Below are 16,794 nucleotides of genomic sequence, written 5' to 3' on the forward strand. Positions count from 1 at the left end.
AATGAATTAAATAATCTGTTAACATTAGTAATTAAAAACACTTATTTTATTCACTATTGTTAGTATCACTTTCAGTAAAAAAATGATTCATATTGTCCAGTTTTATACTGCTTTTTACACAAAAACACCAGCTCTGTTTGGAAAAGCAGGGGTTACTCATTCTGCCCATAGACATGGTCTTTCATTTACATGCAGATACACAGTAAATGAGAAAAACATGCATCTGTTTGTTAGTGTTAATCTGGAAGAGACTGTCATTGGGCTTCATGGGCACCAACTGAGCTGAAGACGAATTGCACAGCTGTGGTTTATTTAGCTTTTTCCATAAGCTAGCGAGGGACCTTCATATGCAGCAATGTAAGACAACACCAACATTGTTTAAAACAAAGTTGAAATGCAAAGGCAGAACTGCATGTGGGAAGGTCATTAAAAAAGCAATTAATACTCGACAAATTGGCAAATATATTTTTGCTAGTGTATTGCTTTGACACAAAAGCATTATCTGTTTGGAAAAGTGTTTTATTTTGTGTAATTCTAAATGGTTCACATTCAGGCGACTCAGTGGCTCAATGGTTAGAACTGTCACTTCACAGCAAGAAGGTCGCTGGTTCGAGCCCTGCTGGGCCAGTTGGCATTTTTGTGTAGAGTTTGAATGTTCTCCCTATGTTTTTTGTGAACAATTGTTTTTATTATTTCAGTTTTTGTTTAATATAGAGAGCATATGACCATATCATAAAACAACCCTGAATCCCCAATCCCCATACAGGTAGACTTGTTGTATAATGACAGAAGTTAAAAGCTTACTGTGTTATAATAAATTAAATAAATAAATAAATAAATACATAAATAAATAAATAAATAAAAATAAAGAATAATGTAAAGCCAAATACAGAGAAGAAGTTAGGTAAGTACAAATAAATAACTATTACATCATGAGATGCATATAGACCATAAACAGAAAAGCTGTACATTAGAAGGAAGAAACAAAGGATTTAACGATATCAAAAGTTAAATTCCAGGACTTACCAGTTTTTGACTGAGCTCCATGTATGCACGCTGTTGAAAGTTCCATACAAATAATGTCCACTTTGATCTCTTTCTAAAGAAGATACTATATAGTTTAAAAACAAATAAAAAGGATTTAGGTTATTGTTATGAAGGATATAATAATTTTTCCATATGTTTTTATTACATCTTTTACCACAACCAGTTCAAGTGCTTGTTTTATTCATTTAACCTTTTTAAAATTATTTCCATAATCCCCACTCTCATGCAACATAGCAAAACCTTTACCAATTTTCATACAGTTGTGTTAAAGTAAAAAGAAAAAAAAGAATATTGATGTTTTCACAAAAATAAATAAATAAATAAATAATTAGATTTGTTGATGATGGTCCATAATCCTGGTTGTTGTGCTTTTATTAAACATTCAGTTTAATAACACTTATGGAGAAATATGATACTTGTTTCATTCATGTGTGAATTTTTTTCATTGTTATTTTCTTTATGTCCATAAGTTAAGATGGAGATGTTATATGCAGGTAAACATTAATCTTAAATTGAAAACGAAACAAAAAAATCAGTTTACATCACATATTAAAAATAATCATACAGTTCTTTTGTGAATTGTGCAACAGCAAGTTTACATATAATATCTACTAAAATATCAAAAAATATATATTAAATATGTTTCACGACAGTAAATAATATTTTAATAGATATTTTTCAAGACACTTAACTACAGCTTAAATTGACATTTAAAGGCTTAACTAAGTTAATTAGGTTAACTAGACAGGTTAGGGTAATTTTTGGTGGTTTGTTCTGTAAACTATCCAAAAAAAAGCTTAAAGGGGCTAATAATTTTGACTTTAAAATGGTGTTTAAAAAATTTAAAACTGCTTTTACTCGAGCTGAAATAAAACAAATATGACTTTCTTTAGAAGAAAATATATTATCAGACATACTGTGAAAATTTCCTTGCTCTGTTAAACATAATTTGGGAAATATTTAAAAAATAAAAAATAAATAAAAGAGGGGCTAATAATTCTGACTTCAACTGTAAATATATTAACGATTATTTAATAATATAAATATATTTAATATAAATCATATTTATGCAGTTGTTTATTTTTTCCTGTCAAATAATTTTTCAGCATAGACCTAAAATTTTTATATTCAATTTAAACTGTTGCTAAAAAAAACTTCAACTCACTTTTCCATATGCTTCAGTGCTTATCTGTATGCTACTGTAATAATCAGTCATGGTGTGTTTGAAGTTGAGTTCTTCATCTCACTTCTCTCCCAGCAGGTGTTGTTTTGAGGGAGCAGGCTGTTCCTCCTGGTCAGGCCTGGATCTCTGTCATCTCAGCGAAGGCCCAAACACGTGCAGCGGCTGACAAGTGTTCCACCTCTGCATAAGGACATCCAGCCCTCATTCCTCTCCCAACACGAGCCCACGGCTGACTTAATTGAAGTGGGCAGTGTGAGGACCGAAGTCAACACACACACACACTCACATTCATGGAGGTCCGTGGAATGAGTCGACTAATGGAAGACCAGCTGGCTGGATTCTTCATAAAATAGGGGTAAATAATTCAGCTTTAAAGAGCGAGTGTTCCTCAAATAATTTAAAAGGCTGCGGCTCAGCAGAATCTTCCAGTAGTCTATACAGTATTAGCTTAAAAGTAGGTTTCTTATTCTGTGAGTACAGCTTCTTTACTAAATGATGCAGTGCATGTGAATTTGATGGTTGTCTTGGCCGCTTTCAGCTTGAGCCATGCAGTGGATTACGAATGGACATATTATGATTAAATATATAATAGACTTTTGAGCATTGAGTGTAAAGCTATTAATGAAAAGAGATGACAGGGCTTTAATATCTGATAAGTGAATATTTAATCAAGTAAAGCCTTTTTGTATGATGAATTAGTGAGGTTTAGTTGGCTGTATAAATGACAAAGCATGTTTGTACACTGTAAAACCCAACAGTCAACTTTATCAAATGAAATGAGTGTAGTTAACTCAAAATGTACTGAAAGTTAATTCTACTCATTTGAAAAGAGTTTTGAACTCAGTGTTGAAGGTAATGAGTTAATTAAATTCCTCCTTACTTTAACTAAAATGGTTTAAGTCGCCTTAACTTATTGGGTTTTACACTCAGTTGATTTGAGTTATTTTCATTTATTGGGTTTTAATGTGTTAAGATCGCTTTGTTTACTCAAATGGTTAAAGTTCAAAGTACTCATTAGGATTAGTTTTTAACTTAAAATGGTTTGTTGCAATCAGTTTCCTCAATTTATTTGAGTTACCTTAACTTTTTGGGTTTTACAGTGTAATTGTTTTTTTAACATTGTCTTTATTAATTTTAGTAGCTTTTAACATGTGCAGCAGAAATCAAAACCAAACATACAAAATTATAGCAATAATAATAATAATAATAATAATAAATAAAAAGTAAAACAATAGAAATAGAATAAATTAAAATAATATTAACAAAAAATACAAACATATAAGTTAATGCTTGTACTTACACATACAATATAAAGGTACATCATATAACAACAACAGTATATCAATAGCAGGTAATACAAGTTATACAGAGAAACCTACAAAGGGATCCCCAAAAAAAAAAAAAAAACCTTTTCTGGTTTTCTCTTGAAGATATAAGTTACTTTTTCTAAAGCCAAACAATAAATCAATTCCCGCAACTATTGTCCAAAATGCTTTTTTTTTTTTTTTTTTTTTTACAAAAACTAGCTATTAGAAGTTTTGCATGTGATAAACAGAGTTAACAGTTTCTTATATGAACTAGTTAAAGTGCTTGTCATAGAAAAAATATTTAGAATACACAGTTTTGGACATTTCCAGCTGGAACCCAACACTGGGAAACACCCATACACTTCCATTCACACACATACACTACGGACAATTTAGCTTACCCAATTCACCTATACTGCATGTCTTTGGACTTGTGACAGAAACCGGAGCACCCTGAGGAAACCCACATGAACACAGGTAGAACATGTAAACAGAAATGACCCAGCCGAGGCTCGAACCAGTGACCTTTTGCTGTGAGGTGAGGGCGCTACCCACTGCACCACTGTGCTGCCTCTAAATAATAATAAAAATTTTACCTTAACAAATATACAGAAATAATGTTTTTATTAAGTATCTCATCAGCAAGTTGTCAGCAGATATATATTTAAATATCATAGACAGGCAGGCAGGCAGGCAGGCAGGCAGGCAGGCAGACAGACAGACAGACAGACAGACAGACAGACAGACAGACAGACAGACAGACAGATAGACAGATAGATAGATAGATAGATAGATAGATAGATAGATAGATAGATAGATAGATAGATAGATAGATAGATAGATAGATAGATAGATAGATAGATACTAGAGAAGACAAGAGAAAGATCATGCAAAATACTTGCTATTTTTTATTATACTGTAGCAGGTAAGATATTTTATATAAAATTTGTTTAAATGGGCGAGGCAGTGGCGCAGTAGGTAGTGCTGTCGCCTCACAGCAAGAAGGTCGCTGGTTCGTTGGTTCGAACCTCGGCTCAGTTGGCATTTCTGTTTGCATGTTTTCCCTGCCTTCGCGTGGGTTTCCTCCGGGTGCTCCGGTTTCCCCCACAGTCCGCTAAATTGTCCGTAGTGTATGATTGTGTGTGAATGTGTGTGTGGATGTTTCCCAGAGATGGGTTGCGGCTGGAAGGGCATCTGCTGCGTAAAAACTTGCTGAATAAGTTGGCGGTTCATTCCGCTGTAGTGACCCCGGATCAATAAAGGGACTAAGCCGACAAGAAAATGAATAAATGTTTAAATGTTTTCCATGTTTGAAAATAATTGCAAGATTTAGATAAAAATGGATTAGATTACAAATCAGAAATGAACGAATAAAAGTGACCTCTTTAAATTAACATTAATCATCATCATTAATAATAATATTATATTAACATAACATTTTGAATAAAGAAACAGACATGTTTTTTAAGTATCTCATCAGCAACTTGTCATTAAATATATACAAAAAATATAATAGAAAGATAGATATTTTACATAAAATATGTTTAAATGTAGTCCACAAGACAAAGTTATTCAAATAACACTCTCCAAATGTTTATGAACCCTTGCCTTTTAATACAGTGTGTGGTTTCCTGGATGCAGGATGTCCGCAGGGTCTTAAAGTCTTAAAATGTCTTAAATTTCAACTAAAACAATTTTAGGCCTTACAAAGTCTTAAATTTATTGAAATTATGTGTTGTAGGTTAGGGTTAGGGTTAGGGTTAGCTTTTTAAAAAGGTCTTAATTTTTCTGTGTCCGAAGAAAAGCTACTCAATCTGTCACCTATAATCTATCTCAAAACTTCTTCTTTTTTAAAATATATATATATATCGCTTTTAATTGCAAAGGTATACAGTTTGCAACAGCTGTTAGACATTTTACTGCAAATCCTCTGAATTCCATATTCGGGGAAAGAAAACTAAAGCACATTGCTTTACATGATCTTCATTATTACAAAAAGTATTTACAGATGTAACCGGGCCTTTAGAAAAAAATCTTTAGCATTTAGCCCTGTATAAGTCTAAAATTTCATTCATAATAGTTTTAAAGGGGTCTTAAACAGTCTTACATTTGATTTGAAGAAACCTGAAGAAATCCTGTGGATAATCTACAACTGTTTCTTTCCTCTTTGTGATGGTTGTTCATGAGTCCCTTGTTTGTCCTGAACGGTTGAACTGCCTGCTGTTCTTCAGAAAAAAAAAATCCTCCAGGTCCCGCAGATTTTTTAGTTTTCCAGCATCCTTTACATATTTGAACCCTTTCCAGCAGTGGCTGTATGACTTTAGAGATCCATCTTTTTACACTGAGGACAACTGAGGGACTCTAACACAACTATTTAAAAAGGTTCAAATGCTCACTGATGTTCCAGATGGAGATGTCATGCATTTAGAGCCAGGGAATGAAACTTTGAATTTGATTTGAAAAAGAGATTTCAAGAAAATAAGAAAAAATGTAGACATCTTCATACTGTGTAAAAGTTTTCACCCCCAGTGTAATTTTTATATATTCTGGATTTATTTCATTATTTATTTATTTTTTTACATTTAGAGTGTGAAATTCAATCCTCATTTTTCGAATCCATCAAGCTGTGCTCCAATCGATAACCCTTACATGTCCCACGGTGAGATCCACTTTGGTTTAGGTATCTTGACTGATTGGGATTCCGTGTCTGTATGCATTACATTCACTCTGTGTTAAAACTCAAGCTAAGAATGTCTAAATATTCTGCTTCACTCTATCCCTCGGCAGGCTTTGGAGAGCTGCTTGCGGTGTTGATGCTGATTGTTTTGAGTGAAAACAGATGTGGTTTCTTCACTTCTTGCTCTCTGATGAGGCAGCCTTCGATCACAAGGCTCATGATATTGTCTTTCTCAAACATACGGCTCTCCAGGAGGCCACATCTGACCAGGCCTCCTCCTTCGTCATCTAAATATGTTGTAGAAAACATATGAAGTATAAACAGAAAAGAATGTGCTTTACTCCAGGCAATAGCTTTGGAATGACAAGGTTGAAATGTCTGCCCTGTAGCAGAAACGAAACGCAACACCTAAGCAAAACGACCCCCCGAAGCCGTGTGATTTTCACATCTGATTATCTTCACTTCGATCTGTTCAGATATGCTTGATGGAACTCCAAACGCCAATGTACACACATTAAATCATTTATCACAAAGTCAAAAAACCTCACTTTGAATGCTGGACCACCGTGCTCCAGCTCAGACTGTGGCAATCAGTCACACTTTCCCATTTTGTTGGATGAAAAATCCTGAAGCATTGTACAAAAACAAGCCTCTCTGCTCATTTATTTCCCCTTAGCAGTGTTAGAGACTCCTAATGGAGAAAAAAATACCTGTAGAGCAGAAAATAACCCAACAACATTAGTTGTGATGTGATTTTTTTATTTATTTTTTGCCATGGGATTTGTTTACACAGGCTCATATATCTACTAGCTCAGAGCTCATGTGTCCAGGGTGTCACAGGGGCCCTTAACAGAGCTCAGTGTCCCCTGTGAGAGTTTTTATCAAAGTTGTAGTATCTCTCACTTCACACCTGATGACACAAACAATCAGAGACCTCTGATCTCTATGGTTTTTTTTGTATGATTACGTCTACTTCAGTAGTAAAATCACAGAAATTAAACTTCCAGTACTGAAATAAATGCTGTAGTAGTAATATGTTTATTCATTGATCCTTAATTAGAAGTGCCTGATGATATATATCTGAGATGTATACAAACTGATAAAAGTCTTGTTGTTAATGCCAGTTGTAAGAGCAACAAATAATAACTTGATTTCTAGTTGATCATTTGGAAAAGTGGCAGAAGGTTTATTTTTCCGATTAATCATCTGTTGAACTGCATCACCAATACTGCAGAAGACCTATTGGAACCTACATGGACCCAAGATTCTCACAAAAATCAGTCAAGTTTGGTGAAGGAAAAATCATGGCTTGGGGTAACATTCATTATGGGGGCGTTTGAGAAATGCAGAGTGGATGGCAACATCAACAGCCTGAGGTATCAAGACATTTGTGCTGCCCTTTACATTACAAACCACAGGAGAGGGCAGATTGTTCAGCAGGATAGCTCTCTTTTTCATACTTCAGCCTCCACATCAAAGTTCCTGAAAGCAAAGAAGGTCAAGGTGCTCCAGGATTGGCCAGCCCAGTCAACAGACCAGTTATTGAGCATGTCTGGGGTAAGTTGAAGGAGGAGGCATTGAAGATGAATCCAAAGAATCTTGATGAACTCTGGGAGTCCTATCAGATCGCTTTCTTTGCCATTCTAGATGACTTTATTAATAAGTTTTTTGAGTCATTGCAGAGATGTATGGATTCAGTCCTCCAAGCTTAGGGAAGTCATAAACAATATTAATTCTTTTTTCACTACACCATGACTTTACATTCTATACTGTACATTATTTCTGTTAAGTGACAAGACATTTGTCTAAGCAAAGTCAGACCTTACTGTCCTAAATTAATAATTATAAATCAAATTTTATTTTGGTAAAAAAAAAGCATACACTAGAGGGCTTTGCCTTTCATATAAACCAATTCTGGTACCAAATAATCAACTAAAAGTCAAGTTATTATTTGTTGTTCCTATATCTTGGGTAGACAACAAAACTTTTGTCAGGTGGTGAACAGTGGGGGTAATAAGTATTCAACATCACACCCTTTTCCCCAGAAAACCTATTTCTAATTGTGCTGTTGACTTGAAATTTTCACCAGATGTTGATAACAAACAATGAAATACAGAAAAGAAAACAAATTAATTTAGTTTATGAATTAAATTGTGTAATAAAGATAAATCACACAGGAAAAAAAGCATTGAACTCATGAAGAAAGGGAGGTGTAAAAAGGCAATGAAAGCCCAGACTGCAGCTGAAATTCCTCAGTAGTTATTCAGCACCCCTACCCCCTTTGTTAAATTATAGCATTACAAATTAATATTAGCTGCTTCAATCCAACATCTACATTACCAGGATGGACATTTCAGCAAGACAATGATTCAAAACACAGCCAAGGAAACTCAAATGCTTTCAGAGAAAGAAAATCAAGCTGTAGAATGGCCCAGCCAACCACCTGACTTAAATCCAATATAAAATCCAAAGTAAAGATCAGATTTGATAGTCGACAGACACAGAACAATCAGGATTTTTACACTCACACCTGATTGATGCATGTGACTTCACTTTCTACATCAGAGTCTTATTTATAAATATGTTTTCTGAGAAAAATGGTGACGGGCTGAATACCTGTTTCCCCCACTGAATATAGTTTAAAAAAAAGGTTTTCAAAAATTTTCTAAGACTAAGGATTGTTTAATAGTTTTATAGATTATATTTGATGAAAGGGTTTGAATCACTTCAAATGTTGATTACTGTATGTCAAATGAATAATTAAAAAATATAAAATACATATCATGGCTGTTCAACAAGAACAAAAACAAAAAGTTGGTAATATGAGGACTGTATAAAAATTCTGAACAGAGTTTAACAACAACAACAAAAATGAGGCCCCAAATTATTTTTTTTCAAGTCATTAAAATGCTTTAGTCAGACTAAAATCACATCAAATTGTTAGCTCTGTTTTGTATATATTTCTGTTGGACTATAGTAGACTGACACAGTGCATTAGCACATACCTCCTTATTTTAGCTTGTTCTGCTCAAACAGGAACATTTGCTTTTTGTGCTTCATGAAGCCCTCTGAGAGTCTTGTGTAATTCTGTCCATCCTGAGCCCTCTTAAAATCGAGAGCGATTGCAGGCAGCAGTCAACAAATGAGACTTGTTTTTTTCTTCTTCTTTTCCATTACTTTAGTCCTCATACTGTAAATGCAGCTCCATTGATTCTTAAATTAAATCCTTAAATTATGTGGCCCAACCATTAAAGTTTAGAACTGCAAACGATGTCAACAAACCTCTTAAGATACTGAAATATCTCTAATGGAGCTCTTTAACCGAAGGAAAACCAGAATGTGATGTTCTAGCCAAGAAACAAATATGGTAATGCTAAAGAAGAATGTTGAAGTCCTGAAAGAACACGATGGTCATTTGTGATTGTTTACTGACCCTGTTTGTCTTGTCAGGTTATGGCTGACAGCAGATGGCACTGATTGATACTGTACATACACATCCTTCAGGTGACATATGAGCACCTCTGCGTCCTTGGCTCTAAGAAAACACATCTGGAGCTTTGTCAGTACAAGTGAATTATGATTTTTTTATTCAAAGGTATAGGAGAAAAGGTTTAAAAAACCCATAGATCCCATCTGGAACCAAAGAAGCTATATTTGGCAATGATGAAGCAGAATAGTCAGAAGCAAAGTGTTGATCATGTAAAAAACATGATTTCTTTCTAGGGTTTTTTTTTTTTTTTTGGGTTATGATAGATATCTTTTGTCTTTTTTCGCTCATTTTCACTGAATCATTTCCAACTGTTAAATATATTTACAATATACAGGTCTGTGGCCAGCCTGGTGGAAGTGGTGGGGGTTTCTTTTTTCTTAAAAAGTGGACCTTTTTGCAGTTGTTCGCCTAATTTTCTATTTAATTATGAAATTTAAATAATGCATTTTACTAAGATTTAAAACACTATTTTAGCTGAATTAGCTTCTCATAACTCTTTTTGGTATACCAAAAATATTTTATCTCATCTCATTTTCGTCCACTTTTCCGGGGTTGGGTTACAGGGGCAGCAGTCTTAGGAGAGAACCCCAGTCTTCCCTCTCCCTAGACACTTCCTCCAGCTAATCCGGGGTGATCCCGAGGCATTCCCAGGCCAGCTGAGTGACATAGTCCCTCCAGTGTGTCCTGGTTCTTTTACATGCCTGGAACACCCCCCTAGGTAGACATCCAGGGGGCATCCGAAACAGATGCCCGAGCCACCTTAGCTGACTTCTCTCGATGTGGAGGAGTCTACTCCAAGCACCTCCCGCTTGACAGAGCTCCTCACCCTATCTTTAAGGGTGCATCCTGCCACTCTGCAAAGGAAAATCATTTCGGACACTTATATCTGAGATCTTGTCCTTTCTGTCATGACCCAAAGCTCATGACCAAAGGTGAGAGAAGGAACGTAGATTGACCGGTAAATTTAAAGCTTTGCCTTTCAGCTCAGCTCCTTCTTTACCACAATGGACCGATACATTGACCGCATTACTACTGCCGCTGCACCAATCTGCCTGTCAATCTCACTCTCCACCCTTCCCTCACTTGTTAACAAAACCCATAGCATGCTCGCTACGGTGGCACGTTTGCTAAACTTTTTTTTTTACAAAGATTTATAATAAAAAAAGTGAAATAATACTTATTTTTAAAAAACACATTTATTGCATCATATGTGATTACAAAAAATCTAAATCTGTTAAGGTTTTAAACTAAAAACTGTAGCCAAATGTTATTTATTAGGCAAATAACAAATAGCTAATTTAAATAAAAAAATATTAAATAATAATAATAATAACAGTGTAGAGCTACAAAATTTTCTATCCTCTCTTTAAAAAAAAAATAAGTGCATTTGAAAATTCATGGATGATAACAACAATAGCCAAAATAGTATTCAAATCAGTTTTAATATGGTCCGCTTTGCTGCTTCACACTTTTTTATTGCTTATTTTGTGGATTCAAGAATAAGGTCCGAGATTTAAGATAAAAGTTATCTGTAAAATGTTTTCTTTGTTTAAAAACAATACAATAGCTAAAGAAGATTTCTCTTTAGTCAGTTTGTGAAATTAAAATATTTGTTAGCATTGTCCAAAACTGATTAGATGAAGTCACACCAAAGCGACGGCCAATTCAGTTTGGTCTTAAAGCCTTTTTTGATGGGTTATTTTCACTATTTATGATGGCATACCAGTCAAAATATCACAAATGAGCTCATGGATGGGGAAAACTCTGGACCTTTGTCAGTGAGGGGTGGGTCTTCGAACCACACAAACCCCCCCTGGCTACAGGCCTGATATATATAAACAATAAATATTTGAAAAGTACAATCAAATCTGGATTTTTTGCATTCATTCTGAAACATTATTTCGACGCTGAAAAGCATTTATTTTTATCATCAATGTAGAAATATTTTTGATGCTTAGTATTTTTCTTAGTCAAAACTGGCATTTTTTTTCAGTATTGTTTGATAAACAGAACATTTAAAATAATAGCATGTGTTCGAAATATAGTTATTTGTCAAAAGACATGAATTATCAGTTGAAGTCAGAATTATTAGTCCTCTGAGTTATTAGCCCCCTGTTTATTGTTTTCCCCAATTTCTGTTTAACGGAAAAAAGACTTTTTTCAGCACAATTCTAAAAATAATCTTTTAATAACTCATGTAATACCTGATTTATTTTATCTTTGCCATGATGACTGTAAATAATATTTTACTAGATAGTTCTCAAGACACTTCTATACAGCTTAAAGTGACATTTAAAGGATTAACTAGGTTGATAGGTTAACTGGGCAGGGTAGGGTGTTTATGCAAGTTATATAATGATGGTTTGTCCTGAAAAAAAAAAAATAGCTTTGTCGGAAAAAAATACAGCTTAAAGGGGCTAATAATATTGACCTTAAATGGTTTTTAAAAAATTAAAAACTGCTTTTATTCTAGCCAAAATAAAACAAATAAGACTTTCTCCAGAAGAAAAAATATTATCAGACATACTGTGAAAATTTCCTTGCTCTGTTAAATCATGGGAAATTTTTAAAAAAGAAAAAAACATTCAAAGGGGGGCTAATAATTCTGACTTCAACTGTACGTGGAGATTATGGTTTTCCTTTCCTTTGGTTATAGAATAGAATAACTTGCACAAATCCTGGTTTTCCTTGGCTCGGTGATGATAGAGTGTTGAATGTGTCTTTTTTCCATCTAACTGAATGATTTCTGGTTATTAAAGTGGCTCATTTGTCGTCTGCGTTGGTGAGTGCGGTCAGTCGGTGCTCTTGTGAATAGAGCAGGTCAAGCCAGCCGTGAGCATCTTTGCTGTGCCATTCCTCCCACTTGCCTTATTACATTGTCAAGACAAGGCGATTTAGTTAATTGCCTCATTTAGAGGCTGAAATATTATGCAGCAAATGTACTCAGTTATGGCCATTTTTGAGTGCTTTTCTGGATTCATAGCTTGCGTGGAATTGATTTTCTTCTCAATCTCTTGTTTTTTTTTTTTTGGTCTTTTGTGTGTCTTTTTTGCTATTTTTTTATTTCATTTTCAAGTCTTTATAGGAATATTTTTTCCTTTAAAAAATACAGTACTGGTACTATATGTTTTTTTTTATTAGTCAAACTTCAGATTATTAATGTCTTGTTTTATTAATAATAGCCAAGTGACAAAAATGCCTGATTACACTTTGTCTGCAAAATTGTTGCAAACATTTTGTGTTGAGTTTAAACACAAATTAAATTTAGTAATGTTCAACTTAAATTGATTGTTTAAATTCAGCCCAAATAAATTGTTTATGACCACTTAACTTAAAAAAAAGAGTAAACCCAAGTAATCGTCTTTGAATAATTTTTTTCATTGTACTTGTTAGTTTAATAAATGCTTAAATACAAATTTTCATGAATTGAGCAAAATTTCAGTTGTTCATAAAAAACTTAGCATTTGCCATTGGCATTGATTTAAAATGTTGGATAAAACACTTTTATTGTCTTATAATATGCATTTATTTTTATTTAATTATCCCAAAAACTCCCATATAATTTGTTCAACGTGGATATTAAACGCAATATGTGAAAAGCCCCATAAAAATCTACCCTGAGAGACAAAGTACAAGCACTGATATAAGATAAGATAAGTGATTACAAAAAAGTTAAAAAATACAATTAAATACATATTTTGCAAACTACACAAAACTACGCTATTTTAATTACACTTACATGTTATGATTTGGAGGAAGAAGTAACTGGTCCATATGAATTGACAAAGTCCCTGTCAAAGTCTCATACATAATAGTCTCTGCTGCACCTTCCTTTAATAGCAATTGGCCCATTGAATCTCGCATTGCAGCATAGGTTATTGTATTAATCATCAGAAAAATGACAGGAACAAACATGGCACACAGTTGGCTATACTGTGGTATTGTTGTGAAAGTGACCTTTAACCCATTATTCCCCGCAGCCAAATCTTCATCTGTCATTGTTTATCATCTTCATGTCATGATCAGTCCCGTGATCCCCCGTGCTCCACCAATGTCTGTAGGGAAAGGTGCATTCACGGTTTACCAGATCTGGGACTTCATATTTGTTGATGTACTGTATTGACGCTGAGGTGTTCGAGCAAAAGATCCGAACCCAATATGATTCATTTATTGGACTATTTAGTTACAGAATTAATAGTTTTAAACACAGTGGTTCTTTTAATATTTATACACTTCTATGAAAGTAAAACAGCATGGTGCAGTGTGAGTAAATTATGACGAAAGTGTTACTTCAGGTCAAACCAACAATTTAAATATAGTTTACTACAGTACTAGAATATGTCTCTTATTAGTATTTTAGACCTATCCAGTTCCCATTCTTCTTGTTTATATGCTAAATATATACATATTTGCTTCCAAATTCTTCACACCATTGTAGTTCGAGATACATTTTGTTTTAGTAGTAATTAAAAAGCAGTTTAAATGGCACAAACATGTCTGATTTAATCATATTTCCTGCTCTTGAAATCTTAGCTCGCGAGGCATAGACGTGCAGCTAAATTGCATGGATCTAAAACAAACAGAGAAACAAACCTTACTGGAATTCAATTGTACACAGAGGTGCCACTTGGCATGAGAAAGTCTTGTTTTGGAAATCCATCCTGCAGTGCTCACTCTCGATAGCTTTCCAGTGGAAGAAAGCCAGGATTTCCTAATTCAGAGAGAATGGAGAGTTCTTAACAGATTGATCGGCAGCAGGGGACAGTCTATTCTTTCAATGACCGCTCGCAGGGGGGAGAGAAAGGTACTTCATGGACGTGTGTTTCTAAGAGGAGCCTCAAAAGAAACCTTTTGTTTTGTCTTAGGTACATGTCAGGAGGAGAGAAAAGATCACTGCAGGCTGGCGGAGCTCCCTTCATCTTTCAGACCACACGTCTACGAGCTCTGGCTGTTCCTCATGGATCCCTTCTGCCTTGATATCCACATGGGTGAGTCTCAAAGACTGGGATGCTGTTAGGATTTTTTTGCGATATTATTGCATTCAATTATCCTGACAAAGTCTGAAAAGAAATATTTTTAGATTAGGAATTCAGCTGACTTTGTGTCGTGTTGTTTTTATGAATGTATTTTGTGAGAGTCATTTTGGTCAATGCAAATTTTTAAAAGTAAAAATTTGGTTTACAGTGAGGCACCTGTAATGGAAGCGAAAGGGCCCATTGTGTAAACCTTAAAATAGTCACTAAACATTTTTCCATCCATCTATTTTTATGTGCATTTTAAACATGTGCATCAAAATCGGTTGAAATGCCACGATGTGCGCAAAAATATATGTGCATAACTGAGTAGGATAAACTTTTTATCTAATAAGAAGAAAATGTCATTAAACTATGATGGAAACACTTTTATCGAACAGATTCCAGTATGCGCTTTAAAGAGGAAATGTGATTTTGACATCTGGAATATTGTTTTGGTCATTCTTAACTGTTTCAGTATTAGTGTTTTTAATAGTAGTATTATTAATTACCTCCAGAATTCTCTTTTCTGAGGCGTAGGTCATTTATTAAATAAATAAATGATTCACGCAGCAAATTCAGTTTTTACTGTTGATATTTGGCGCCAGTTGATTAGGAAGTGACGATTTTGTTCTTTTTGACTTGTTGGATGGTTTTCATGCAATATTTGGTATTTGCACATACATTTAATTCACATTTTTGGATAGAAACATACACTGTTAACAATTTCTGCAAATTACACAGTATTTAACTTTAAAAGGAATTGTATTTTACTGTTGAACAGTTATACAGTATAGTACTGTATGTTAGCGTTGCATTGTGGGAAATATGCCCTTGGCAGAATTAAAATAGTTTTTTTAAATTGCTGTAAATGGAAATACACTATTTATACTGTAATTAGATTTACTGTACTGTAAGTTACTGGCGAACTGCTGCCAGTAAGCTGCGGACATTTTTTACAGTGTAGCTACCGTTTCAAAAATATAAACACTTGTAATGTGTTACAATGATGTATGTGAAAATATCACTTGATAACCTTTTTTGTGTATGAAGTTTGCACAGTTCAACTCAAATAACATGCCAAAGTCTGGATGAACTGTGGTAGCGTGTGTGCATGTTTGTTCAGATTTTTTGGGGACCAAAATTATATTTAATACACTAAAATTATAAAAAATAATATTTTTTAAAGGTCCAATAATGCTTTTTGCACTTAAACACTTCATTAAGTGCATAATTTTGCATAAAAATATTCATATTTTTATTTTTAATTATCTTCATGCTGTCCCCATTTACTTTCCTTGTAAGTCTTATGATGTACCATTTATTTAAGAAGAAATGTTTGAAAAACATTTCAAACCTTTTTTCTTTGCACCATTTGATGGATATCCAAATAATACTTTTGAGGAATAACATACAGTATACAAATTTACAGACATTTTTATAAGAACATTTTACTGGAAGAATGTTTCATAACTTTGAGAGAACCGTAGCCAGAACATTAGCCAGAATTCTGAAAGCGTTCCCTTGTTAGTTGGGTAGTTGTGCCAACGTAATGCCACAAATGCTTTCTCTTGACCATAACTTGTATTTAACCCAGAATATTCCTACAATAGTAGGTTTGTACTTGGATAAAATAGGAATAAGTAAAAATATTGGTTGCTGCTGTTATAACTCTTCCATCGTAATTATAACATCTGTATTTAATCGTTTCATTAGGCACGTCGTTGCACTCTAAATGTGTGGATATTTGCCATAATTGCAACTGGATCTAAGTGCTTCTTGGAAACGTTCTGATCCATCTAAAAAATAGTGCAGTCCTTGTGACAGAACTTCATGCTCCTGATGTATTTTCAAGCAAGTGATTGTTGGCATTTTTTAAAGTTGGTTTATGCCACTGGACGATGACTGAGCTGTTTTTTTTTTATGTGGACTTAGTAAAGGTCTTTCTCCTGGCATACTAAATCTTTCTGCGCAGGTTTCACTCTCAGTAGGAGTCATGAAGGCAATATCTTGGACTCTATATTAGTTGGCTGCTCTTTTAAGCAATAAATGCATGCTCTTATTCATTTATGTTCCCT

The 16,794-nt window shown here is 34.1% G+C and overlaps 1 protein-coding gene across 3 annotated transcripts in view; it reads left to right on the plus strand.

Annotated features, from left to right (window-relative positions):
* Positions 1-16,794, plus strand: part of rxraa (retinoid X receptor, alpha a) — a 346,336-nt gene that overhangs the window by 44,424 nt on the left and 285,118 nt on the right. For all 3 annotated transcript variants that reach the window (XM_087299853.1, XM_087299855.1, XM_087299857.1), the window contains 2 exons: positions 2,309-2,585; positions 14,570-14,692. In XM_087299853.1, the coding sequence (XP_087155979.1) occupies positions 14,662-14,692 (31 nt within the window). In that variant the 5' untranslated portion in view covers positions 2,309-2,585; positions 14,570-14,661. The remainder of the gene's footprint in view (positions 1-2,308; positions 2,586-14,569; positions 14,693-16,794) is intronic.

Source organism: Danio rerio, chromosome 21 (genome assembly GCF_052040795.2).
Source record: "Danio rerio strain M-AB ecotype USA chromosome 21, GRCz13ab, whole genome shotgun sequence".
Lineage (NCBI taxonomy): Eukaryota > Metazoa > Chordata > Actinopteri > Cypriniformes > Danionidae > Danio > Danio rerio.